At 56.3% G+C, this 24,142-nt stretch overlaps 1 protein-coding gene across 3 annotated transcripts; it reads left to right on the forward strand.

Moving 5' to 3' along the window:
• The first annotated feature begins 472 nt into the window (after window positions 1–472).
• LHX6 (LIM homeobox 6) lies at window positions 473–22,603 on the forward strand. 3 transcript variants are annotated; one of them, XM_054584898.1, is made up of 10 exons: window positions 473–535; window positions 1,647–1,718; window positions 2,100–2,282; window positions 2,622–2,743; window positions 11,362–11,582; window positions 14,311–14,411; window positions 14,637–14,732; window positions 14,947–15,121; window positions 18,102–18,205; window positions 22,517–22,573. In XM_054584898.1, the coding sequence occupies exons 1-10, from the start codon at window positions 473–475 to the stop codon at window positions 22,535–22,537; spliced, it is 1,158 nt and encodes a 385-aa protein (XP_054440873.1). In that variant the 3' UTR covers window positions 22,538–22,573. The 3 variants fall into 3 exon arrangements, with proteins under 3 accessions (XP_054440873.1, XP_054440874.1, XP_054440875.1); XM_054584900.1 differs by lacking the exons at window positions 473–535; window positions 18,102–18,205 and adding exons at window positions 796–845; window position 1,008 and having other exon boundaries at window positions 22,517–22,603; XM_054584899.1 differs by lacking the exon at window positions 18,102–18,205 and having other exon boundaries at window positions 22,517–22,603.
• The last annotated feature ends 1,539 nt before the right edge of the window (window positions 22,604–24,142 follow it).

Here is a 24,142-nt window from a genome sequence, read left to right on the forward strand (position 1 = left end):
GTCAGCAGCTCCGAGTTTCTGTGTGTCTATATGACTGTGTGTGTGCGTCTCTGGGTCGCTGCCTCTGTGTGTGCGTCTCGCTCTCCCTTGGCGGGGAGAGGATTGGTCACGCATGACTCATCTTGAACCGAGCCGGGCTCCAGCGGCAGGGCGGCCGACGCTGCAGCTGGAGGGGGAGGAGGAGGAGGAGGAGGACTACGAGGAGGGGGAGGAGGAGGAGGAGAAGGAGGGGGCGGGGGCCTCTCCAAGTTTGTCGGGACCTTCTTCGGAGGCAGCGGCGGCGGCAGCCAAGGAGGCCGGGGCTGAGCGCGGGCCGGGGGCGGGGGCTGGGGCCCGGCCCGGAGCGGCGGAGCGGGCGCCTCCGCTCTCCTCCAGCTCCTGCTTCAGCCTCTGCTCTCACTGCGCCGGCCGTGGACCCCCTCGGCGCGGCTCTCTGCGCTGCGCGCCCGCCGGGCCCGCCGCTCCCCGGCCCATGTACTGGAAGCATGAGAACGCCGCCCCGGCGTTGCCCGAGGGCGGCCCCGCCGCCGACCAGGTGAGCGAGCGAGCGAGCGAGCGGCCGGGCGGCCCCGGCCGGGGCGGCCGCCGTTGGAGGGGTTGCGGGGGTGCGCCTGTGAGTGTGTGTATGTGAGTGTGTGAGCGCGCGCGAGCGCGAGGGGGAGGGGGTCGCGGAAAGCGGGAACACATTATGCAAATGTTGGAGGAATTTCTCAAAAAGCGATTTAGCAAAGACACAGGAGAATCAAGAGGAGGCGAGGCGGGTATTGTCCGTCTGAATAGGCGCTGATAGCGCCGATGTGCCGGGGGTTGTGCGGGCGCAACGCTGAGGATCCCGACGCGGGGCCGTCCCGGGCGCGCCGAGGGGCCGAAGGGTGTCTTTTCCGCCTCTTGGACACCTCCGTATTCTCTTCTTGGTCCCGGTTCGACCCCGATCTCGCCCCCGTTTTGCTCCGGGTCTCCCTCCGAGTGGCCCTCGAAAGGCGCCTGAATCCGTGTCAATATCGCAGAGTCAATTGAGCCGCGCGCGCGGGGCGGGTGGGCTGATGCTCCCGCGCTCCGCTTTTTTATTTTCCTCCAACACCCGCCCCCATCTCCTTTTTCTTTTCTTTCTCCCTTTTCTCCTTTTTGCATTTTGTGTCGAGAGGAGGAGAAGGGAGCGAGGAAGGGGGGTAGGTGGAGGGAGAAAAAATTCGATTTTTAATTACTACCATTAAAAAATCAAATTTGCAATTCTTTGGGCGGCCTGATGGATCTCACTGATTGACAGTTGGAATTGACACTCTGGCTACCTCTTATCTTGGGCATTCACGACAATTTCTAATTGCAGGTAGTTTGTGTGTGTGCGCGTGTTTTTTTTTCCCCCTCAGAGGCTTGTATTGCAAGGGAACTAAGCGATTACTTCAAGAGCCACGGGTTAAGTGCAGGGAGAGGGGGAGAGAGAGGGAAAAAATCCAATCCAAATTCAAATTGCTTCATTAGAGAGACACCGCTTTTGTGGGGAAGGGCTTTAAATGCCCACTACAAAGTTAGGACTCATTGTTCCGCGCCCGTTTATATAACAGGCGCGGGGAGGCGCTGGGCTCAGGCTGAGCGGAGCCAGCTCTGCAGCCGCCACCGCCTGCGTTCCCTCCCCCCCCCTCCCCCAGGTGATGGCCCAGCCAGGGTCCGGCTGCAAAGCGACCACCCGCTGCCTTGAAGGGACCGCTCCGCCCGCCATGGTGAGTTCGTTCGGCCCTGCCTTAGGTCCGCGGTCTGGCCCTAGGGACCTGGCCCGGCTTTCCGGCCCCGAACCGCGGCCCATGCGCTGGGGGACTCCCGGAGGGCGCCGCCCCTCCCTGAGCCTCGGTTTTCCGGCCGAGAATATGGGCTTTGACCGCTCCCAACACCCAGGACGCGTGTATTAACAGTTGGAGCCGTCCCTTCCTCTCCGATAGGCCCTTCCATTCCTGTCCTCTAGCACATGGCGCGGCGTCTCGGGGGAATTTCGTTGTCAGTTGGTGCGCTGGGGCCCCAGATTTGTCCCTGAGGCAGCTGCGCCGCTGGGCCCTGGGCTCAGCGCTCCTCTCAGCGCTCGGCCGTCCCTCTCTCCCCCGCCGCAGGCTCAGTCGGACGCCGAGGCCCTGGCAGGCGCTCTGGACAAGGACGAGGGTCGGGCCTCTCCTTGTACGCCCAGCACGCCCTCTGTCTGCTCTCCGCCCTCTGCCGCCTCTTCCGTGCCGTCCGCCGGCAAGAACATCTGCTCCAGCTGCGGCCTCGAGATCCTGGACCGGTATCTGCTCAAGGTGAAACAGGGGCCGGGTGTTGCTTGCGTGCGGTCCAGGGTGGGTTGCAGCCCAGAAGGCTGCACGGAAGATACGCTGGCACTAGGTCCACTTGATTACGAATCCTGTCGGCGAGGCTTTGGGCTAAACGTAGCGTCCCTGCGCTCCCGGCGTCCCGTCTGCGAAATGGGCAGAGTTTATTTCTACCTCCCTGAGCCCCAGTGTTACAGAAGAAAAGCGGGGGAGGTCGCCTGCACCGTCAGAGCTCCAGCGTCTCTGTCCGCAAAGGGGGCTAGGGAGGTCGGGGCCTGGCCTGAAACGAGGCCCTCGCTGAGCCGCCCCCGCCCTTCCCCTCCCCAGGTCAACAACCTCATCTGGCACGTGCGGTGCCTCGAGTGCTCGGTGTGTCGCACGTCGCTGAGGCAGCAGAACAGCTGCTACATCAAGAACAAGGAAATCTTCTGCAAGATGGACTACTTCAGGTAGGCTGCGGCCGCCGGGCCAGCAGTGTCGCCGCGGGCAGGTTCCTGTGCGCGTGGAAGCCGTCTTTGCGGAGCGTGGTGTCTGGCTCCAGAGCCCCGAGTCGCGAGTGCACTCCTGGCGCGCCGCGCCGGCCCAGCTCCGCGGGCTCTCAGCGCCGCGAATCAGGAGCTCCAGGCTGCGCACCGGTGCCAGCACCGGTCCTGGCCCGAGATTCTCCTCCTGTTCCTGCGACCCGCTCGGGTTCGGTTGTGTGTCTGGCTCCGTCTCGGGTCCTGGCTGAGTCTCAGGCTCCAGTTGCGACCTCCAGCGCCGCGGTCGAGCTCTGATTTCCCCGACCCCCCGGATGGCAGCCCTCATCTGGCTGCCTCCCCAGCTCCAGCTCTGGGTTCCAACCCGGCTCCAACTCCAGCCGTGCCGGCGTCTCTCCTGGACAGACCCTGAGCTGTGCTCCAGACTTGCCCCGGCCCTGACCCCGGCCGGCTGCGCTCTGGGCTTGGGGTTGGTTGGCCCCAAGCACTAGCTTCGCATCGGTCTCAGATCCGATCCCATAGTCAACCACCTCATCCTAAGCCCCAACCTCTGCCTCCCGCTCCGCGTCAACGTAGACCCTGCGTCGATCTACTGTCTCTTTTTGAGCCTGGGTCCCTGGCTGGGTCCCAGGCATCCGTTCCAGTCTTAGCCCCGTCATCGTTTCAGCTTCTCCCCGGTCTAGGTTGTCTTTGGGCTGCCGGGACAGGAAGCGGGGGAGTCGAACGCTGCAGCCCGGGCCTGAGAAGGATTACCCCGGGCTGCGCTCTCCTTGCTGCAGGGCCGCGTCCCGGCGGCCCCTCTCCACAGCAGCAGAGGTTTGTCCTGCCGCAGCACCGCCGCGTCTCCGCTGCCTGCGCGCACCTAGCTCCTAAGCAAGACGATCCGATCTGACCCGGTCATGGGGTCGAGGTCACTGCTAAGTCATAGGCGCAGCTGTCGGTCGTCCCCCTGACCCCCGCGGGAAGCGTGAACCAGGCCGGATGCCCTCCCACCGGGTCTACGGAATCCGAAACGAGTGGAATGGGACTGGTTCCTGGGAGGGGATGCCTGTTCCCAGGGGCTTTCTCAGGAAATAGAGAAAGCTGCTCCCCTATCAACCCCACCACCACCTCCACCGACATCCCTTCTGTCCTTGCCTAAGAAGAGTCCATGGCTTCAGTCTTCTTGGGAGTCAGGGAATGTGGTGGGAGGCAATGCCAACTCACCGCCCCCTCCCCCGCCCCATTGACTCTTCCGGGACTTGGAAAGAGAGGACTTTGAATCTAGGGGGATGTTTGCAGCATTTTGGGCTGGGATACTGTGGGGGAACCATGGAAAGCAAGGTTCCAGAACTGGACTCCTCTGCTGAAGATCAATGTGAAAGTGTGTCCAGCTGGGTCTCTTACAAGGTGGCCTAGCACTCAGCTCGCAGGGAATGTATGTGTGTGTTTTGTTTGGATCTGCGCATTGGCACTGAGGGAATGCTTCACTGAGCAGCGTCGGGGATGTGTGGGCAGCATTGTGTTCCTTTATGACAAGCGTTTGTCTTTTAGTTCTCGGGTGAGAGTATGTGTCTATGTGTGAACGCCAGTGCGCAAGGAGATCCGGACAGGGATCTGGAGGTGAGAGGATGAGGGTTCGGAAAGCCTGTCATTCCTCACCCTACCCCTTCCTCCTCTGCGGGGGCATTTCTGCTTAGGGCCTTAACCCAGGCACTGAGGACTCAAGGGCGTGGTGTGAATGCGGATTTGTGGGTGTGGGCTGCTGTGTTGTGTGTGTGTCAGAGCAGCGCTATCATTGTGCGGTGTGTAACTGGAGTGTGCTGTCTCCCTGCACTGTTCCATCTGACGGTTGGCTGGCCAAGGCAGGAAACGGAGGTTAGAGTCCCTGTCTAGCCGCCTCCTTGCTTTAGGCCTGACTCCAGTTGGTCTAAAAAAAAAAAAGAAGAAAAAGAAAGAAAGAAAAAGAAAAGAAAGAGAGAAAGAAAGCCAGCTGCCATCAGCTAGCCAGGGACAGAGCTGCAACTTGAGAAATCTAGCAGGATGGTATCGCAGCCTCTTCCTGTAGAGTAAGGCAGGGCTGGACCCCGATCCTGTCTCTCCTGGTGACCACAGAGCTGGCAGCCCTATCAGTCACCCGCCCACATGTTCTTGCTGCTTCTCCGGCCCCAGCTCATGCCCAGGCTGGACCAAGCCTCCTCAAATGCTGTGCTTGCTAGACTTTCAATGGTTAGTCAAAACCCTGACCGCATGTTCAGAGCCTCCACTGGCTTTGGAGTGCTCCTTCCCACTGCGATGGGGTAGAGGGGATAGAATGTGCAGCTGTTTGGGGGAGTGGCAGAGACTGAGCCCCGCCAGGACAACACGGACTCGCTGCATGACTTTGGGCAAATCGCTGCATCTCTCTGCCTTCAGTGTCCTATTTCCAGGGTTGTCCCTCTGAGCTACCAAGGACAGTGAAAGGAGGGAGGCTCTGGAGAGGCTCCTTAAATGGCAGGTGCTATGGGTGCCTTGATTATCACCATTGTCACCATGGCAGGATGGCTGCTGACACAACCCCCTGAGGTCGTTTTCTCAGGCAGTGTGAGGAACAGGGCTTGCCTGGAGGGGTGGGGCTGTGCCATTTTTGGGCTACAGGTTCTGAGCGCTATCCTTTTCCAGTGACAAGAACCCCAAAAGCAAAACTAAAACAGATTTTGATTAAGAAAATGGAGGGAAGAGAAGCTCACATTCCCCTGGGGGAGGGAGGAATTGTGGCTCTTTTGATCCTTTCTCCCCTAGCCAGGTCTCCCCACAGGCCTAACCTATTGCTGGCAGCCCCACCTGTAACAAACATAATGAAATCTAGAAAAAGAGAAAGGGAAAACTGGTGGAGTGGGAGGCAGGCAGGGACTGTTGCCTGCCCTGAGCAGCAGCCCTGGCTCTGGGGGCTGTTGTAAGGGAGGTCTTCCTGGAGAGAGCGTGACTGATGCAGGGCAGAGTGCCCCTTCGAGCAAGACCTGGGGCTCAGGGAGGGACCGTGCTCTTAGATTCTCTGGCCCTCTGTTTCCTTCCGGGGTCAGGGGTCTGGTGGGATACGGAGCCCTCTGCCCCTGAGAAGTCAAGATTTTCATCAGGAGGGAGGGAGAGAGCACTGCCACTGAAGGGCTTCTTTTGGAATCCACCCTCCATCTCAGCCCTCCTTGGAGACAGTCCTTCAGTCTCGTTGGGCAGAGCCAGAAGTTAGAAGTTAGAAAAGCACTCCAGAGTCACCAGGAAACACTTCAGGGTGGGGGTGGGGGGGGAGCGTAGGGAGGTCCAGTGCTGCTCCTGGCTCATTGGCATCGTTGGGAGGAGTTGATTTTCCACGGGCTGATTGCACTTGACAGCAGGTCGCTGAATCTCTCTGCCTCAGTTTCTCCAAATCTCCCTCCCAACGGGACCTCAACAGCTCAACTGCCCTCACTCCTAGAGAAAAAAAAATTGCCACCAGGGAAATAGAACATTGCTTTTAATTTCTTTACTTTGCGGGGGGGGGGGGGCGGGTAAGACCATTTTTCTTTCCATTTTCTTTGAAGGAGCAAAGAAAAGTCCTGAGGAAAAAAAATAATGTTCCTTTCTAGGGCATCCGTATCAACCACAGCCCAAGACGGCTTCCCCCACCCACTGACCCGCAGCTGCTGCCCCGAAACGGCAGCAGGTTGACCTGCCCGGCTCTCCTGGCTCCCTCGGCCTCCTGCAGCGTCATACCCCTTGTAGAGCTGGGGAGATGAATGACGCAGAGGGGGGCAGGTGAAGCGCAAAGTCACACAGTGGGAGAGAGTGGGAAGGGGGCAGGGCAGGGGTGAGGACACACAATGGGCGTGGAAGGTTTGAAGCTCAGCTCTAAGTCAGGAACTGTGTTAACTCGTTACTTGCTTTATCCCACTGAATCCTCAGGTCCACCCTGTGATTATGATACTCTCATAATCCCCACATTAGAGGAGGGGAAACTGGGCTCTTCGAGGTGAGGTCACACAGTTCCTAAGTGGCAGATCCTGGATAAGACCCAGGGCTGCCTGACTCTACCATCCCGGTGTATAAACATTCAATACACTTCTTCTATAGGTGAGATATCTCAGCAGCTCCTCTCAAGGAGGTGGGGCCGGTGGAATGGCAAAGACCCCTCTTTGCTGGCTCTAAGATTCCTTGCCCAGTTTGCGTGGCTTAACTCAGGGAGCACCCACTGGGTGCTCCGATGTGAGACTCCCTGGGTGGACTCTGGGAGCACTGGGACCCGAATGGCTTCCTTCAGAGGCCCTGAATGGATTAGTTTTGCCAGGATCAGGTCGCCCTGGCCCCTGGCCCTCTTGCCTCCAGACCATGGGAGTGGGGAGTAAAGGGTTAAGTGTGGCTCCTGGAGTTTGTAGGGTAAACTTAAGGGAGTGCCCTGGGCTGGGCCACTGGAGCTTCCCCCTGAAGTTCCCGTACGGAACCCAAGAGGCTTAGGGCCAGCACCTCATCCTTCTCCTGCCTTCTGCCTAGAACCCAAGCTCCAATGGGAGAACCCCACCCTCTCCTTCAGAGCAAGGGTCCCCAGGAATCTTCCAGAGCTGGGAAGCGGACCCCCCACCACAGCAGAGAGTGGCCCAAGCAGCGGTCAGCTGTTTGGGTACAGATGTTGGGGGAGCAAAGAAAGGAGTTTGGGGGAGGGGCCTTAGGTCGGGGCCTCCGAGGCGCAGGGCCTTTTAACCTCTTAATTGCTGGTTCTGTTTTTTTCTGGCTTCTCCTAAAAGTTTGCCTAGAAGAGAAGGAACAGAGGGGATAGGCAGAGTCCCACCTACAATCCCCCTTGTTTGCCTCATTAGAATCTAAGGCTATCAAGGGAGCATCCTGAACGTAAAATAAGTGAACTCTGGTTTGAGTTTTGGCGCCCTGGCTCGTTAGCTTCGGAATGAACGGTGGCCTTCCCACTCTGAGTTTCGGTTTCCTCCTGCAGAAAAGGGGTTGCTTAATGATGGGGGACTGGGTGAAACTCCGATGGGCTCTTTCGTTGAGGCGCACCCAACAAATGATCACTGACCGCCTGCTGGGTATCCAGGGGAAGTAGTGCGGGAGAGTGAGCCTGACTTGGGCAGGGGCTCACAGCTCCCTCTGCGCAACCCCGACTACCCAGCTATCACTGCTCCCTCCTTTGGGGAGAGAGAGCGAGGAGGTGCGTGAGGACCACCCAGACCCCTTTCAGCAGTTGTTACTGATACGCAGCGTCTGTTATGCACGTCTCCATTCCCAAGGCGCAGCTGTCCTTTGCGTCTTTGCCCGGAGGCGTGGGCCGGGACCCAGGGAGGGGCGCGCACGAGTCTGGGGCTGTAGCCGCGCCCCCTAATCCCTTTGGCGCTCGCTCCACAGCTCCCGCACACCCTTTTCTTGAAGTTTCGTTTTCTCCGACACCAATTTCGCTGCTTCCGGAACCTGGCGGCTCGGGCCTTGCAGCCCGCCTGGAAAGGAGCCTGTCTGTTTGTCAGAGCCTCGATCCGTAAGCCAACTCATTTCATCCTTGTTTGTGCCATTGGTCCCTGCCCTGGGTGGAGGACACGCTCCAGTAACGGCCTGCAACGTATCCAAAACTGCATAATGACCCCACCCCCTCCTCCATCCAAGGATCCAACTCGAGGATAATTTCGTTGATTGAGCCGAGCCAGAGCGAGCGCGGGGAGATCCTAGGCCTGGGGACAGCTCCTGGAATTTGGGGTGTTATGGGGGAGGTGTTGAGAAAGTTGCTGAGAAGCCACTCGCGGCGGCCACCTGGGATCAAGGAGATGGGGGACCTGTGAGCAGCCATTGTAGGCGTAGAGCGCGCGCGGGCGTTGCGGACTTTGGAGCGGGAAGATCAGGGATGCGCGGGGTGTCTGGGACGTGTCCCTGCCAGAGGACTAGGAATCCCACACAGCCAAGCTCGAAGACCCCGGGTGCTACCCTGGCGCAGGGCACTGGCCGCGGTGCAAGGAGACCACGGAGGGGCGGCGAAGTCGCTCTCACCTGTCCTGTAAAGGCCGGACCTTCCCTTCCCTGGCGCTTCCCACTCACTGGAAACGCACCTTCCGCACCGCGCACCCCCACCCCCGCCAACTCCCTGGCCCCCAGGCCCTGCGAGCTGGAGTATCCAGGAGCCCGCGGACCAGGCTGGGGACACGATGGGGTCAGACCAGGCCCCTCTCTTGCTCACCACCCGGGATCCAGATCCCACCTCCAGCCTGGCTGCTTCTGCAGATTCGAGGTCCTTTTTGCACCTCCAAGCGGACCTCAACCCCGGCCCCACTTTCTTTATGGTCTTGAGCTAGTAGTCACTCTCCCACTCTGAGCCTCCGCTTCCACGTGTGCAAAGTGGGTGCCAGAGTCCCCACCTTAGGCCCTTGCGGCGAAGCCGAGGTTGCAGTGGAGGCTTTGCACCACAGGACCCCGGACCTCAGCAAGGGCTCCGCACTCGGCTGGCCACTCCCTCCTCTCCGAGGCCAGAAAGGGCTCCCAATCCGGTAGCCGCCAGACCGACAGCCGAACCGAGGCCAGCCCCACGACGAGAATAGACTGTGTGGGTAAAGCGAGTTCTTTTCCCCTCTGCTGAGGGATTGTGAACAGAAATCCCAGGTTGTGCTGGGCTCTGCCCTGGGGAAGCCGAGTTTCCGCGGCAGGGAACCGCCTCTCTTTAGGGTTTGACCCAGCAGAGGCTCGCAGCGGCGCCTGAGCTAACAATTTCTGGCCGGAGGCAGTCGCGTTGGGGTTGTGTTGGGGACCCCAGGCTGGCCGAGGCCTCTCCTCTCCCACACTCAGTTCAACCCAAGACCCTTTTATTCAACTAAGAGTTGCTTGGTTTGCCAAGGCAGATGATGTTGTAACCAGAGCGCATTTTCTGGGCTGGCTTCGGGGCACCCTTACAGCGTGTCCAATGCTTCTCCAGGTGGGGGTGTTCTGGCCCTGGGGACCCAGAGGTGAGTCTTTTTGGTCCTGTCTCAGGAGTGCCAGAGGTGGAAGAGAGATCCAGGGAACCCAACATCTGCAAACCGGTGCCGTCAATGCAGAGAGGGCGGTGCTGGGGGCTGTGGCACTCCTTCCTCCTGGACCATGAGAGCGTGTGAAGGCCTGGGGTGGGAAAATGCTGCAGAGGGGCCCCGTGAAGATCTGGGAATGCCCTTCCATGGCGACTGACTGGGACTCAAGCTTGGGTTTGGGGTGGGGGATCTTGAGAAAAGTTAGAGAGAAGATGAGCCTGAGAGGATGTGGTCTGTCCGGCTTTGTAAACTCCGAGGGTCTTGGGCCAGATCCCACGGGTGGAGTGGAGCCACCAAAATATTTTAAGCAGGGCAGGACAGGATTCAGTGTGCATGCTGGAAACTTGGCTGTGGCCGCTTTCTGGAAGATGGATTGGCCCTGGGAACAGGGAGACCAGGGCTAAGACTTGCAGAAAGGGGTGCATGATGGGAGCCCGGCCTAGGGGGCGGCAGTGGCAATGAAAAGGAGGAGACGCGTCCTGGGGATACTTAGGAAAGGCACCACCAGTGCCTCCTGATTGGCTGGATGTGGGGTTAGGGGAGGGAGGAACGTGTGATTTAGGTTACTAAGCCTGAGCTGCTGCAGTGGTGGCACCTTAGCCTGAAATGGAGTGTGCACCAGAGGAAACTGAGGCTCAGAGGGTTCAGACAGGCTCACGCCCATGTTAAGAGCAAACCTTCCCTGGTGCTCACAGGCCAGACCTTGGGGCGATGCTCAGACGGGGCGAACCGGACTCTGCTGCTTCCCAAGGGCTCCTGGTTTGGTGGGGGAGGCTGCACCCAAACAACCGCACTGTAAAGGGGGAGGGAGAAGGGAAAGAGGCAGAATCAGGGAAGCCTTAAGGGGTACGAAGACATTTGATCTGGGCTCTTTTGGTCTTTTTAACATTTACTGTTAGAATGTCATGGGGCTTCAGAGTCTGGGACTAGCTGGTTACTTAATAGACTGCAAAACACTGAACAAATAATAGTAGTCATTGCTGTTGTCATTCAGTTCAGTTCAGGGCAAGGAAAATGAGAACTTAGAGGGGTTAAACAATTTGCTCAGAGTCATCAAGCCAGTAATGCATATCTGTCTAGGCTTCCCAGCAACTCCCAGCCTCTCTTTCGCTGGGGTACAGTTTATTCATCTCGGGTTCCTGTCCTTGCAAGCCTCATGACCTTGTACAAGTGACTTAACTCCCTTTTTCCTCATCTGAAAAATGATGATCACCTAGTATAATCAATACAAAGCACTTAGAATCCTGCTGGGCACGTGGTAAGTGCTCAACGATTTGCCTATTATTATTATTATTATATTTCCCTAACACTTATGATATATTTTAGTGAACAAGTTAATGTTATATACAAATGAAAGTGATCACTGTAGAAAACCTGGAAAACCCAGAAAAACACCAAGAAGAAAATTAAAACCACCCACCAACTCACTTTCCAGGTGGCTGTTGTCTGGAAGTGGGGGTGCTGGATCCAGGCATAGGGACATTCCTTAGCAAGTGACAGCCCTGAGCCCAGATGCCTGGGTACAGGCAGGCTACTGGGATTTGGAGGGGGGCAGGGGGCCTGTCTGAGCCTCGCCATCCCCTTCCCTGCCCCGGTGTCCCACAGCCGATTTGGGACCAAGTGCGCACGGTGTGGCCGACAGATCTACGCCAGCGACTGGGTGCGGCGGGCTCGCGGCAACGCCTACCATCTGGCCTGCTTCGCCTGCTTCTCGTGCAAGCGCCAGCTGTCCACGGGCGAAGAATTTGGCCTGGTTGAAGAGAAGGTGCTGTGCCGAATCCACTACGACACCATGATCGAGAACCTCAAGAGGGCCGCAGAGAACGGTACCGCACCAGCCCCGCCCAGCACCTGGCCACCCCCCTGCCCTCTGCCCTCAGCCCTCCCCCGCCCTCACACCCCAGAGAGTGCCCACACTCTTCTAGAGACTGGTGTTCACCTGATCCCCCGGAGGCTGCGCACGGAGCCCAGACGTCTGGCTCCATCATGTGCTTGGGAGTTGGAAATCACTGCCTGTCCCTGCAACTGTATTTTCTCATCTGTAAAATGGGGTTTAGATAGGACACCTTCTCAAAGGGAGGTGAGCGGATGTTTTGTTAGGCCAGGAGGCAGCCAATGAATGCTAGAGATGATTTTTCACAACGGGGCAGCCTACTGCACCTTTGGATAGCACCGGTTGGCCGAGCGCTCATCCCCTACAGCTGTTACAGAGAAATGACCAACCCAGTTCTCTCAACTCCCAAGCCAGTAGCTCTAAGCCAGAGGTTTAGGGGCAGGGGTTTCATGCCGGACTGTAAGGAGAAGGACCTTTGAGAATGGAGACGGGAACTCCAGTTTTGCTTCTGACATGCATTTCTGACGTGCGAAATTTCCTTTTCAACCTGGGCTTCAGTCTCCCCATCTGTGCAAGATGGATGGTGGACTAGGAAGAACCCTGAATCTCTTAGCATTCTGATACTGTGATTTCCCAAGAAACATAGGTCCAGGGACAGGGGCCAGGTCTTCCAGGGACTGTGGTGGCTGAGTTACAGGTGGGTCGGGGGCTAGAAAGGGGGAGCGGAGGCTCGTCTGTGGGCAGAGGCAGGGACCCTTTCCATAATCCCCCTATCTGGGTCCGGAAGCTGCTTGCTGCTCTGCAAAGGGATTATTCTATGTAATTCTTACAACCCTAAGAAGTAGCTGGTGTATCCCCATTTTACAGGTGAGGACACAGGCAGAGTTTATCTGCAGTATGTGACTTGCCAAAGGTTACATACCAGCACATCTGCCTGACTCCAGAACCCAGGTTCTTACCCACCATGCCACACCACCCCGTTCCCGAGTCCCAAGGCTCTTTCATCAGACCTCACCGAGCAGGGGAGGCTGCTGGGGTGCGGCTCCCTCTATGAGTTTCGTTTCTCTATTGCAGTGACAGGCACAGCAATCCTTGTCCTGCCTGTTCTCCTAGGACAGGGGTCCCCAACCTCCGGGGTTGTGGACCAGTATTAGTCGGGGTCTGTTAGGAACCTGGCTGCACAGCAGGAGGTGAGCTTGAATGTAATGCGCTTCAATCACCCCAAACCAACCCTCCCCTGCCCCCACCCCCAACGAGTCCGTGGAAAAATTGTCGTCCATGAAGTTGGTCTCTGCTGCCAAAAATATTGGGGACTGCTGTCCTAGAAGACATTAATACCACAAAATATCCCATCCACAGTGCCTCTGGGGAGGAGTAAGTATTACCCTGCCTCCATTTACAGCCTGGAGACTAGTTAGAGATCCCCAGGGTATTCCTGGCCAGGGCCATCACTTTCTCCTGCCAGGATTGGGACGAAGGGGGCCTGGGGGGGAGCCAGTGAGGCTGGGGTGCTGTGTCCACCTCCAGTGGCGGACAAGTTAGCAGTGGAGCTGGGATGGAATCCAGGGAGCAGAAGTTTCCCCACCCCATGGCCATCAGGGACCCCAGGCTCCGCCCACACCCAGACCAACCAGGACCACTCCCAGTCGCAGCCAGGCTGGGTACACCCCAGCTCCCCCAGCCAGGCCCCGCCCCAGGCTCCTACCACGCAGAGGAATTTCAAGGCTTGAGACCTTCTTTACTTTCTGGGCTTCTGTTTTACTTTCCAAACTTAAACACAGACACACATCCTTCATAGAAAATTGAGAAAAGACACTTAAGCAAAAAGAAAATAAAAATCACTCCAAATGCCACCACCCCTTATATTTTAGTGCATGTCTTCCCAGGTTTTTTTTTTCTATGTATGTATGTTGGAATGTTTGTTTTGTTCTTTCCTCAACATAGTATTTTTCCTAATTTAAAAGTACAATAAATTGTGAATAGTGGTGTAATTGCTAGTGATTTTAATTTTCTTTTTTTGTGCTTATCCGGATTTTCTGAGTTTTTGATAAGGAACATGTACTCATTACCTTTGTATTCAGAAAAAATGAGATATTAAAAATGAAATGGGAGTATATTAGTGTGATTGTAAAAGTAATATAAGTGGAAAGAGAATAGCTGACAAAATTAAGCCTTAGAGAAGTGAGGTGATGTATGATTGTAAAAACCTCCAAAATTAGAGAAATATTGAAAGTAGAACCTCCATAATCGCACTCCTTGCACCTTCCGACCTTTGTGCTTCCATCTGCTTTAAAAATTATATCCTTCCAACCTTTTTGCTTTCATCAGGTTGTACAAAATTAGGATCACAGTTCTGCAGCCTGCTTGCTTCCTACTTGTATCCGCCGGAGTCAGAACACTAGTGAAAGGTCGGGGCAGGGGCTTTCTTCTCTCTAAGCCTCAGTTTCCTCCGCTTTAAAGCGAGGATAATGTCACCTGTTCTCAGGGCTGAGAGACATAAAGGGCACACTGAAAGAGAAGCGCCTGATACTAAGCGGACGGTCAGAAATGAAAGGCCCCTCCCCCGAGGACTGAGCTCAGGGACTAGGACCCTGGGGTCCCCGCCCCCAGCCAACTCCGCTCCTGACCCTTCCAGGGACCAGCTCCCCCCACCCCCGTCCTTTCCAGGCTGCCATTAGAAGAGGTGCGGACGCGTGGTGAGCCACTTCTGTCGCCCCCAGGGAACGGCCTCACGCTGGAGGGGGCAGTGCCCTCGGAGCAGGACAGTCAGCCCAAGCCCGCCAAGCGCGCGCGGACATCCTTCACAGCCGAGCAGTTGCAGGTACCGGGGAAGGTCGCTGGTGGCCAGGTGTGGGCGGGGAGTTGGTGTGGGCGTGTCTGAGAGGGCCTCCTGGCTCCGCCTCTCCAGAAATCGCGGTGGGGAGGTGGGGCTATAGCTCTCTGGGGCGTGGCCTCCAGGCCGGAGCCTCTGATTGGGCGAGGGCCCTGGAGACCTCCCTGCGCCCGTGCCTATTCGCCTCCGCCCCTTCGCCCCCTTGCTCTGCAGGTTATGCAGGCGCAGTTCGCGCAGGATAACAATCCCGACGCGCAGACGCTGCAGAAGCTTGCGGACATGACGGGCCTCAGCCGGAGGGTCATCCAGGTGGGGCCGGGGAAGGGCGGTGCCTTCAGGTCTTGGGCGGGGTCTAGCGGTCTGGGGGTGGGCCCTCGAGCGGCTCCTGGGGCAGCGGAGCTGCGGTCCCGGGCGCACGTGGCCGCTTTCTTCAGGAGGCGACGAGGCAGTCCCGTCTGGGGTCCCCCGGTGGCGTGTCCGACCCTTTTCCATGAAGCTGAGGCTGCTGAGGCTGTCGTTCCAGGTGTGGTTTCAAAACTGCCGGGCGCGTCATAAAAAACACACACCACAGCATCCTGTGCCGCCCTCCGGGGCACCGCCGTCCCGCCTCCCTTCATCCCTATCCGACGACATCCACTACTCCCCATTCAGCAGCCCTGAGCGGGCGCGCATGGTCACCCTGCACGGCTACATTGAGAGTAAGTGACCGCGACACCCAGGCCTCCTGGCCTGGGACAGGAGCGCGCGTGGGCCGCGGAGAAGTGGGGAGGCCTTTCGGAGCCTCGTGGGTGAAGATGTGGGCTTCAAGGTCGCTCAGACCTAGGTAGTGGGAAGAGGTACTAAGTTACCTGGCTCCGCCTCAGTAGAAGCAAGCCATTCAGTCATTCAAAAAGTACTTTACAAGCACTCACTCTGTGCCAGGGCCCGGGGGACTAGGGAGAGAACAAGGTGGGTAAAGTCCTTGCTCTGGTGGAGCTTGCATTTTGGTGGTATAGACAACATGGAACAAGAATCAGATAGATGAGCGTGTTTTCATTGCGATGATCCCTCTGGGGAAGGTGCTGGATGGGAGGGTGGAGGGGCCGCCTCTCAGAAAGCTGAGACCAGAATGATGGGTAGGATGAGTGAGACACAAGGAGTGGGGAAACAGGTGAGCAGAATGTCAATGGAACTGAATGTAGGCAGGTCTGCCGCCTGCCACAGGGAGCACAATGGCATTGGGTGCACTTGGGGTACAAGGAAAATGCCAGTGTGGTGGAAATACTCAGGGCTGCGAAGCCACGGGCAAATCACCTAACCTCCTTGAACCTCAGATTCCTTATCTACAAACTGGGACTTTAATAATGCCTACCTCGCAGGGTAGTGAAAACACACTCATATCAGTCATTATTTTTGGAGTGTCTTTTGCGTCCTCGGCACTGGGGTACACCATAGAACACAACAGACCAAAGCCTGTGTGCTCCTGGGGCTCACATTCCAGAGTGGGACGTGGGTGGAGAGACAATAATACAGGACGGGCACGCCCGTGGGCGCTGAGCACTGTGGGGCGATAGAGGGTGGTCACGGAGGAGTGAACTTGGACCAGGAAGTTGGAGGAGAGAGGGAGTAAGTAGCCTTGTGCATTTCTGGGGGATGAATTTCAGTGAATCTGCTTTTGAGTAGGTGCTTACCACACATTTTCTTTCCCTTCAAGGGTATTCCTATTGGTTATTTCCTCAAAGCAGGGCATAACCAGAAAAACAGAAGTGGCTACAATGTACTCACAAACTCAAATCCTCCCTTCTGTAGCTCTAGGAAAAGGAAGAGGTCAGAGAGACCCTGCTGTTCACTGAGCCCCTGCCATGTGCCAGACACTAGCCATGTTCCTGAACATCAGGGATCACCATCCCATTATACAGATGAGGAAACCAAAGGTCCACAATGAGTGAGTGGGAGCTAGTGTTCTTTAATGATCGAGTGTGGGCTTTGGTGTCAGACTGTCTGGCCTAAAATCCCATCCCTGCCACTTCCTGGCTGTGTGACATTGGGCAAGCTCTTTAGCTTCCCTGAATACTAGTTTCCTCATCTGTAAAAATGAAGACAGTAAGAATACCGATCTCAAAGCAGTGTTGTGAGCATTCAATGAGACTGTTGACTTAAAAGCCTTCAGCACTTAGTAAGTGCTAGGTAAGTATTAGCTGGCCCGTGATGGCAGCTGTGGTCCTGGTTGGCTGCGCTGAGAGCGCAGAGTCCTGCCTACCGCCCCAGGCTGCTGGTGGGAACGTCATCTTTGCTGTTTCCTTTCTGAACCATCTGCTCAGTAGGAGGGACTTTTTCTCCCTTTCTTTTTTAAACAATGACTTCTGTTCAGGCCACAGAGAGCCCATAGGCTATCTAGTTCATCTGTTAAAGGCACCAAGCACCAGGGGCTCTCTTGGTACCAGGAATTTGGGCTACCAGCTCTCAGTTACTGTGGACTTGGTAATGGATCTAAGTGGCTCCCTTGGGAGCGGGGCCTTGGCCTCCAGAGTCATGCCAGGACTCTGCCCTTGTACTGTGTTGGCCAAGCCTGGGTATGTCTTTGACACCTAGAGCAGGGGCTGAAGGGCCCTTTCCTCTTCACCTTGAGGTGGAACCCAGGTTGGGGCAGGAGCTCTCAAGTGTCCTTGGGCCTGCTGCCTCCTGCTGCGTGACTGCAGTTCACCTGGGCAGTTTGCTTTGCAGTTAACTATGTTCACAGGATCCTGAGTTTCCTGGAGCCTTAGAGCTTGCAATCTGAAAAAAGCTTTGGAACCAGACCCCAGAAAAATGCACATACGCACATAGTTTTCCATGTCATCTCAGGCTGTTCATGGACTCCAAGAGCACTTCAGGTTAAGAATCCTCAATCTTGTATAACTGCTTTATTCCACAGATGAAGGAACTGTGGCTCAGAAAGGCACAGTGACTTGTCCCAAGTTACATATCAATTTTAAGTCTCTTTACAGGGCTCTTTTTTTGTAACCAAAGTGGTTAGAGTGCAGGGAAGAGGAAGCCGTGGACTTCTCTACTTTAGTGGTAAAGAGGCTGAAACATGAGAGATTTGGGTGAAATGTGAGAGATTTGGATCAGATGTAAGGGTGGACTTCTCCTTACAGTTTTAGATGTTAGAATAAGTACAGAAAGATGCCACGCCTCGTTCTGGGTACTGGAAATTCACAAAGATCTGGAATCTGGAAAACAGACAAAAGTTCCTACCCTCATTGGAGCTTGCATTCTAGTTGGCAGATACAAGGAGTGTGAGGGTGGGTGTTGGTTTGCAATTTTAAATAGAGTGGTCAAGGAGAGCATCACAAGGAAGCTGACATACGAGTGCAGAGTTATCTGAGGAGAAAGCCTTGTTGATACCTGGGAGGAAATGTACAAGACACCAAGGGAGGATCCTAACAGATAGCCTTGCATATAGGAGGTATTGAATACATATTCATTTATGAGTGTTTATGTATCGATCAGCTGACAGTTACCATAGAGAACTTTATAGGTTATAAAGCCCTTCACATAGGGCATTGCAACCAACCCTATGCAATTTTGCCCCGGGCCAATCAGCTGGTAATTAGCAGAGGTGAGCATGGTCCCAGGGCTCCAGCCTGCTGAGCACAGGGCAGGTGGGATCCTGCATGGAGGGCGGGTATGGGCTCCAAGGCCTCCTCTCATCCACAGGTCAGGTACAGTGCGGGCAGGTGCACTGCCGGCTGCCTTACACCGCGCCCCCCGTCCACCTCAAAGCCGATATGGATGGGCCGCTCTCCAACCGGGGTGAGAAGGTAAATGGAGCCAGGTTGGGTCTGGTGGGATGGGTTCCAGCAGCATTCCTTACACCGAGCAGGCACCATGCCTCTCCGCCCAGCACGCTCAGGCCCCCACCTTGTCCCTGAAGCAGTCGCTCGAGCAGGTGCCAGTGTGTTCTATGTGCGCGGTCACTCCAAAGGCCCCCTTGGCTGGCCCTCTTGTTTGCAGACTTATGAATTTAGTTACTTTGCTCAAACTCTGGGGATCCAGAGAGGGCTCATATCACACGCCACCCTGCTTCCCACCATCTCCCTGGTTCCTTCTACTTTCTCCTTTTTGTTCCTGTCTGTTGGGGGTGAATATCCTGAGCTTGTGTGGCCTGGGGATAGCAGGTCAGCAAGTGACCTTGATCAACAGGCAAGGTCTCCTTTGTGAAAGGATTCCTGGTCTCTAGGTGTCTCCAGCATTAGGACAGAACACCCAGAAGGGTACTTAAACATCAGCCAGTCCAGTGATTGAAAGTTTTGTCCTTAAGCTCTGGAAACCTTCATTAAATCTTTTCCATAACCCATAATGCAGATAAAAGTAGGTAGAGCTGCTCTGGGTGAAACTGCAGAGGGAATTTCCCCTCCCAGCTCCCTCTTAGCTCCAGGCCACCTCCTACTTAGCCTGAAAGCCACTGCTCTAAGACACGCTCCATTTTAGATAGGGGGAAATCGAGGCCCAGGTGGCTCAAGGCCGCAGAGCCTGAATGAGAACCTATGCATTTATTAATTCACTTACTCATGTATTAGCTGATGTTTGCTATGTGCTGATTGTGCCCAGGAGCCCCAAGCCAGTTGCCAGGAGCACAGAGAAGAGCAAAACATGGTCCCTGCCCTTGAGGAGACCGCAGTCTGGAGGGGGAGACACACCCCAACAGTTACAACACTGCGAACACTGCTATCAAACTGTGATGGGGTCGGGGTGCAGCTCAGGAGAGACACAAGGCTTCCTAGAGGAAGGCAACATCTGAGCCCAGGCCTGACGGCTGAGTCAGAGTTCATGGGGGAAGTCATGGGAAGCCCTCTCAGGGAACACTGAGCAATCCAGTGTTTCTGGCACACAGGCTCGGGAGGAAGAACAGTAAGGGTGGGGGCCTCAGGCTGCCAGGTGGGGGCGTGTGGACTTTGTCTCGGGCAGTGGTGGTCCCTGGCGACCTGTCAGAAACATCGCTGCAGTGCTCTTCAAGAGACACAGGGAGCGCTGGGAGTCAGGGTGTTGGGACAGGGGGAGGGGGCCAAGGCCTTAAGCTAGAAGGGGCCCCAGAGGCCTTGAGTCCAGCAGAGTGCGGCTGGTGTTGGTGTGATGTTTAGAATCGCCTGTGTAGTTTGTAAAGCTGCAGATTCCCCAGCCTAGGCCCCTAGAGAGCCAACGAGGTAGGAGGTCTGGGGCGGGGACCAGGGATCTGCTAGTGTAATGCCCAGCCTGTGTGATTCGGGTACGCACAGAGGTGAGGACCACCCTCCAGGACAGCCGCTCTCGCTCTGCCTCCTGACTGAGCGCTCGCTGTGTACCGGGCACGGTGCTTCCACCGTGGGGGAAGGTGTGTGGTATGGAGGTACAGACAACCTAGTTGGACAGAGGTTTACAAGTAACTGGTAGTGCTCAAGGCAAAATCCCGCAGCACCGCGAGGCGGTGAGCACGTCCCAGGAATGTGCCCCCTGGGACTGCCAAGCTCACGGTAAGAGCTGTTGTTCTTCGAGCAGCTCCTCTGTTCATGGCAGACGCTTCACACATGTTGTCTGATGCCTGCCAACCACTTTGTGGGTGTGAGGATGGCATCCTGGTGGTAAAGATAAGAGAACAGAGGTTCAGAGAGGTGACGACTTGTCCAGGGATGCAGCGAATCTGTTGGGCTCCAAAGTCTGCCTAGATCAGTAACCGCGTCCTCTCGTGCAGCACTTCACGGTTTACACAGTGCTCTCCCTGGTCTCAGCCTCTGCAGCCTCCCTGGGGGGATGGTTCCTGCTGACTCCCTCTCACACCTGCGGACACTGGGGCTCAGACGGAACAGTAGCTCGCCCTGGGCTGCACAGAGGGCGTGGCTGGGGCTGCCTTCCACTCCAGCAGTGTCTGCCTTGGAGCTGTCCCCTCCTTCAGGGGCGCATTCATCGCCTCAGACCTGGGGCAGGGGCTGCAGAGGCCAGCTGGCACTGTCCCTGTCCTCCGGGAGTGTGTGACTTGGAATGGGAGGCAGGTAGCTGCACCCTGAGTGCCAGGGCACTTGAGGTGAGGGATGAACATGGCCTTCAAGAACCGGGAAGAGGGAGTGAAAGTTCTAGGGGAGAAGCAAGGAAGGAGGAGAAGGGCATTAGTGTGGCCGAGGTCCAGGGAGGTGACCGGGTCACATAATGCAGGGCTTGGATCACAGGGTGAGGGGCCTGGGCGTTATCTGGAGGGGCGTTAGCCTTGGAAGGATTCAGGGCCGGGCTCAGAGCTTGGAGACAAGCCCTGGACTCCTGGTGGCTCAGCTAAGTTCTGGTTATGTCTGGTTCAGCCTGAAAGATGAGCCAGCCTGGGGTCTGGCAGCTTTGGCTGTAGAAGGTTCTTGGCCCCTGGGTTTGGCTGTTGAGCCAGGGTTCTCTCTTTCTGGGCTGCGTCCCCAACTTCACATCTAGCAGCTCTGCAGAAAAATGTCTCCCCCTCCTTCTTGACCTTTCTTCCTCCCTGGGCACCTTTTCTGTCCACATCTTGACAAACCTCTGGGGCCTGGTGAGCTATGTGTGGTCAGCGGGTGCAGAACTGTATGGGCCTTCTCCCAAGTCACCCTAGGCCTGAGCCAGCCTAGCTACAGGGAGACTCAGTGCTCCCGGGCTAGGCCCCTGAACCCACTCACTACGCCCAGGCCTGGCCCCGCCGGGAGAATGGGCTCTGAGCATCGAGGAAGAGCACCTTCTCCCCCGGCTCCGTCATCATTTGGCCACACACACACACCTGTGAGTTTCCAGAACCACATTTCTTTCTGGTCATGGCTCCTGACGCCGCAGTTTTGGAGCTTAGAAGGTGCTTAGAAATCAGGGCTGAGCTGTCATTGAGCAGATGCAGAGACTGAGGCTCGCAGAGGGGAGGGGTCTCACCAGAGAGCCCCCCGGCCAGGCATCCTGGAGGCCAGAGGAGAGCGTTGCCCTAGGCTGGGTGAGTGGGTGAGGCCATGCGGTGTGGCTCGAATCCCAGCTCTGCCACTTCTCACTCTGAGACCTGGGAACGTGGTTAGCTTCTCTGAGCCTCTGTTCCTGCAGCCACAAAATGGGGATAATAACAGGTCCCACCAGCTAAGCTTGTTGCTGAAGGCAAGCACAGTAATGTATGTAAGAAGTTAGCACAGCGCCCAGTTCACAGAAAGTAGCCATAGATGGTGGTTATTGCTATGCTCACTCCTGTGGAGACTGTCCCCATTGCTTTCCTCCGTCCCCTCTTCCCGTAACTGATCTGGGCACGTAACCTGGGTCAGGAAATGGAACAGCCATATGGCCATACCCACTTGATGTCCTGGGACCACTTAAGACCTCCACCTGACACTTCACTGTGACATCCCGTTGATCTAACAGCCAGTATCCTTGACCTGAACTTCAGGGAGTGGCTGTGTTGGTGGCCTAGAAGTCAGCCAGCTGATGCTTTAGGTAGAAGAGGAGGGGGACGGGCAGACGGTCCCTGGTCACTCACTGTGTGTCAGGTGCCTGGTGTGTCTGAGCCACCTGCCTTTCGGCTTTGGGGAGACTAAGTGCGCATGAAGTGCTTGGCCTGTCGCCTCGTCTGCCCTAAGCACGATGACTGCGGTCATGGTGGCCTCCGAGAGGAAGAGGCTGCGTGTTGTATAATGAAGAGAGCTTGCTCCGGAGCCAGGCCTGGGCTGAGCGCTGGGTTCACTTCTTCCTAGCTGCGGGATTGCAGGCTCACTGATTTTCACCTCTCTGAGCCCTCCCTTGTATCATGGAGCTAGCTGGGGGGCACCCTTGCGGGATGGCGATGCGCCTTCCATGAAAGAGTGCAGGTGAGGCTCCTCACGCAGTGCCGGGCAGGGTGCAGTGCCCAGGAGACAGCTGCTGCTGCTCTTGTATCTCACTGAATCCTCCCTATTCTGAGAGAGAGGTCTTGTCATTCCCATTTTACAGATGAGGAAACAGGCTCAGAGAGGTGAAGTGAGTTGCCCAAGGTCCCACAGCAAGTAAGTGCCAGAGCCAGGATTTGAACCCAGCTCTGGGCCCTGAGCCATCCACATTCTCCGTGCCTTCAAGGACCTCGGGGGAGCTGCTGAGTGGGGCAGGCCCCCAGCTCAGCCACCTCCCATGCCCTCCCTCTGCAGGTCATCCTTTTTCAGTACTGACGCTTCCGGCACTCGCGCATCTGTCCATGGGCACCCCACAGCTGCCCCTCAGCCGCTGAAGTGCAGTGTCCGAGCGAGCGCTGCCAGGGATCCACCCACCTCCGCATCCACCCCTCATCTGCCATCCCGCCCGCCACCAGCTGGGCCTGTGGGCCTGGCCGTCCCCTCTCCTGCTGAGAACCAGAACCCGCCAGGAGCACCGCAGCATCCTCCTCTTGGAAGGCACAGCTCCCTGAAATTTGGAATCAGGGTGAAAACAACAGCCCAGTTTTTCCATTTAGACAGAACTCATCTTCAACGAATGGAATTGTGCAACGCCAACAGCCTTCTCATTTACAGGTTTTCTTTCCTCCCATGTTGGCCTTTATTCACTCCTTCCTTGGAACCATCTCTGAATTCTGGAAGCCGACAACCCCCAGTGTTATCCGCTCTGTTGCTTTTGTCTGGAAAACTCTACAGTGTCTGTGGGATGTCCACAAAGGAAAGCTATGTTCTAATTTTATCATTTCCATCTGTCTGGTTATGTCAAGTTAATTCAGAGAGAGAAGAGACACTGACCAACCCTGAGAGGCCCAGCAGGGCAGGAGGGAGACCTGCCCAGGCCAGGAGGTGGGGGACAGGCTGGGGCTGGGGGGACAAAGACCTGCAGTGGTCTGGGGCTCAAGGAGGGGGATGTGGCACATTGGGCTGGGAGTGAAAGAAAAAACTCGGGGTATATGTGGAAGACCTTCCTCCCACCTAGCTCTCCAGTACACATGTACACAGGCGAAAGGCAGAGGCGGTGTTTGGACTCCGTGATGATATTTCCAAATGTTCGGGCAGGTTAGAATTGGGGGCCCGTCTTGTCCACCTGTTGGTTCCTGGTAGGAGTGCTTAGGTCATATCTTTTTTGAGGGGGGCACCTCTCCTGGGGGGCTGGGGGATAGAGCCCAGGGGATGGCAGGCAGAGTGTTAATTCTGGACCCACATCTGAGTAGAGAGGAGGTGCCCACTGGCTAGGTGAGCGTGCCAAGCCCGAGGTTCCAGCTGGCACCTCTGGGCTCCTCCGCCCACTGCCGAGAATGGAGGCCAGACGCGTCTGTGCTCACACCCACCCTGTCCTGCTGCGACTCTTCCACCCCAAACAAAAGGGCTTGGGCTACACGAGACCATGACTTATGTTTCCAGGGGACGCCCATTTGTCCCAAGTTTACCCTGTAATTTTACAAGTACTTGGTGTCCTGATGCATTTCCCATAGAGGCTGCTAGTAAGCATGTTTTAGCCCAAGTCCTCCTTCGTGCTCTGGTTAACCCGATATGTTGCCTTCAGAAGGAGACTCTAGGACAGGGAAAGCAAGTCCATGGCACATATGTATCGACTGTCCCTGTGTTCACCCATGGCAGGCATTGCTAAGCAATTACAACACTCTCCTACTGAGTCTGGATCAAGTTTCAGAATTCAGATGCTTGAAGCTGGCACTTAACATGAAAGCCTATGTGTTATTCTTGCTCCGGCACCTGGAGAAAGGCGAGGCGTGGGTGCAGCTCAAGAAGGGAACCCGCTTCCTTTCCCCTCTGAAGATGGTTCCGGCTGACTCAGGGCAAAGAGAAGGCGCTACTCGGAAT

Source organism: Pteronotus mesoamericanus, unplaced genomic scaffold, assembly GCF_021234165.1.
Source record: "Pteronotus mesoamericanus isolate MK-2021 breed Mesoamerican mustached bat unplaced genomic scaffold, CSHL_Meso_final contig_78, whole genome shotgun sequence".
Lineage (NCBI taxonomy): Eukaryota > Metazoa > Chordata > Mammalia > Chiroptera > Mormoopidae > Pteronotus > Pteronotus mesoamericanus.

What these genes read in the sequence shown, in the direction of transcription:
- LHX6 (XM_054584898.1), top strand. Translation starts at nt 473, where the DNA reads ATGTACTGGAAGCATGAGAACGCCGCCCCGGCGTTGCCCGAGGGCGGC. An exon ending in GGACCGCTCCGCCCGCCATG is followed by an intron (nt 1,719 to 2,099) that starts GTGAGTTCGTTC and finishes CCCCCGCCGCAG; the next exon opens with GCTCAGTCGGACGCCGAGGC. An exon ending in TCACAGCCGAGCAGTTGCAG is followed by an intron (nt 14,412 to 14,636) that starts GTACCGGGGAAG and finishes CTTGCTCTGCAG; the next exon opens with GTTATGCAGGCGCAGTTCGC.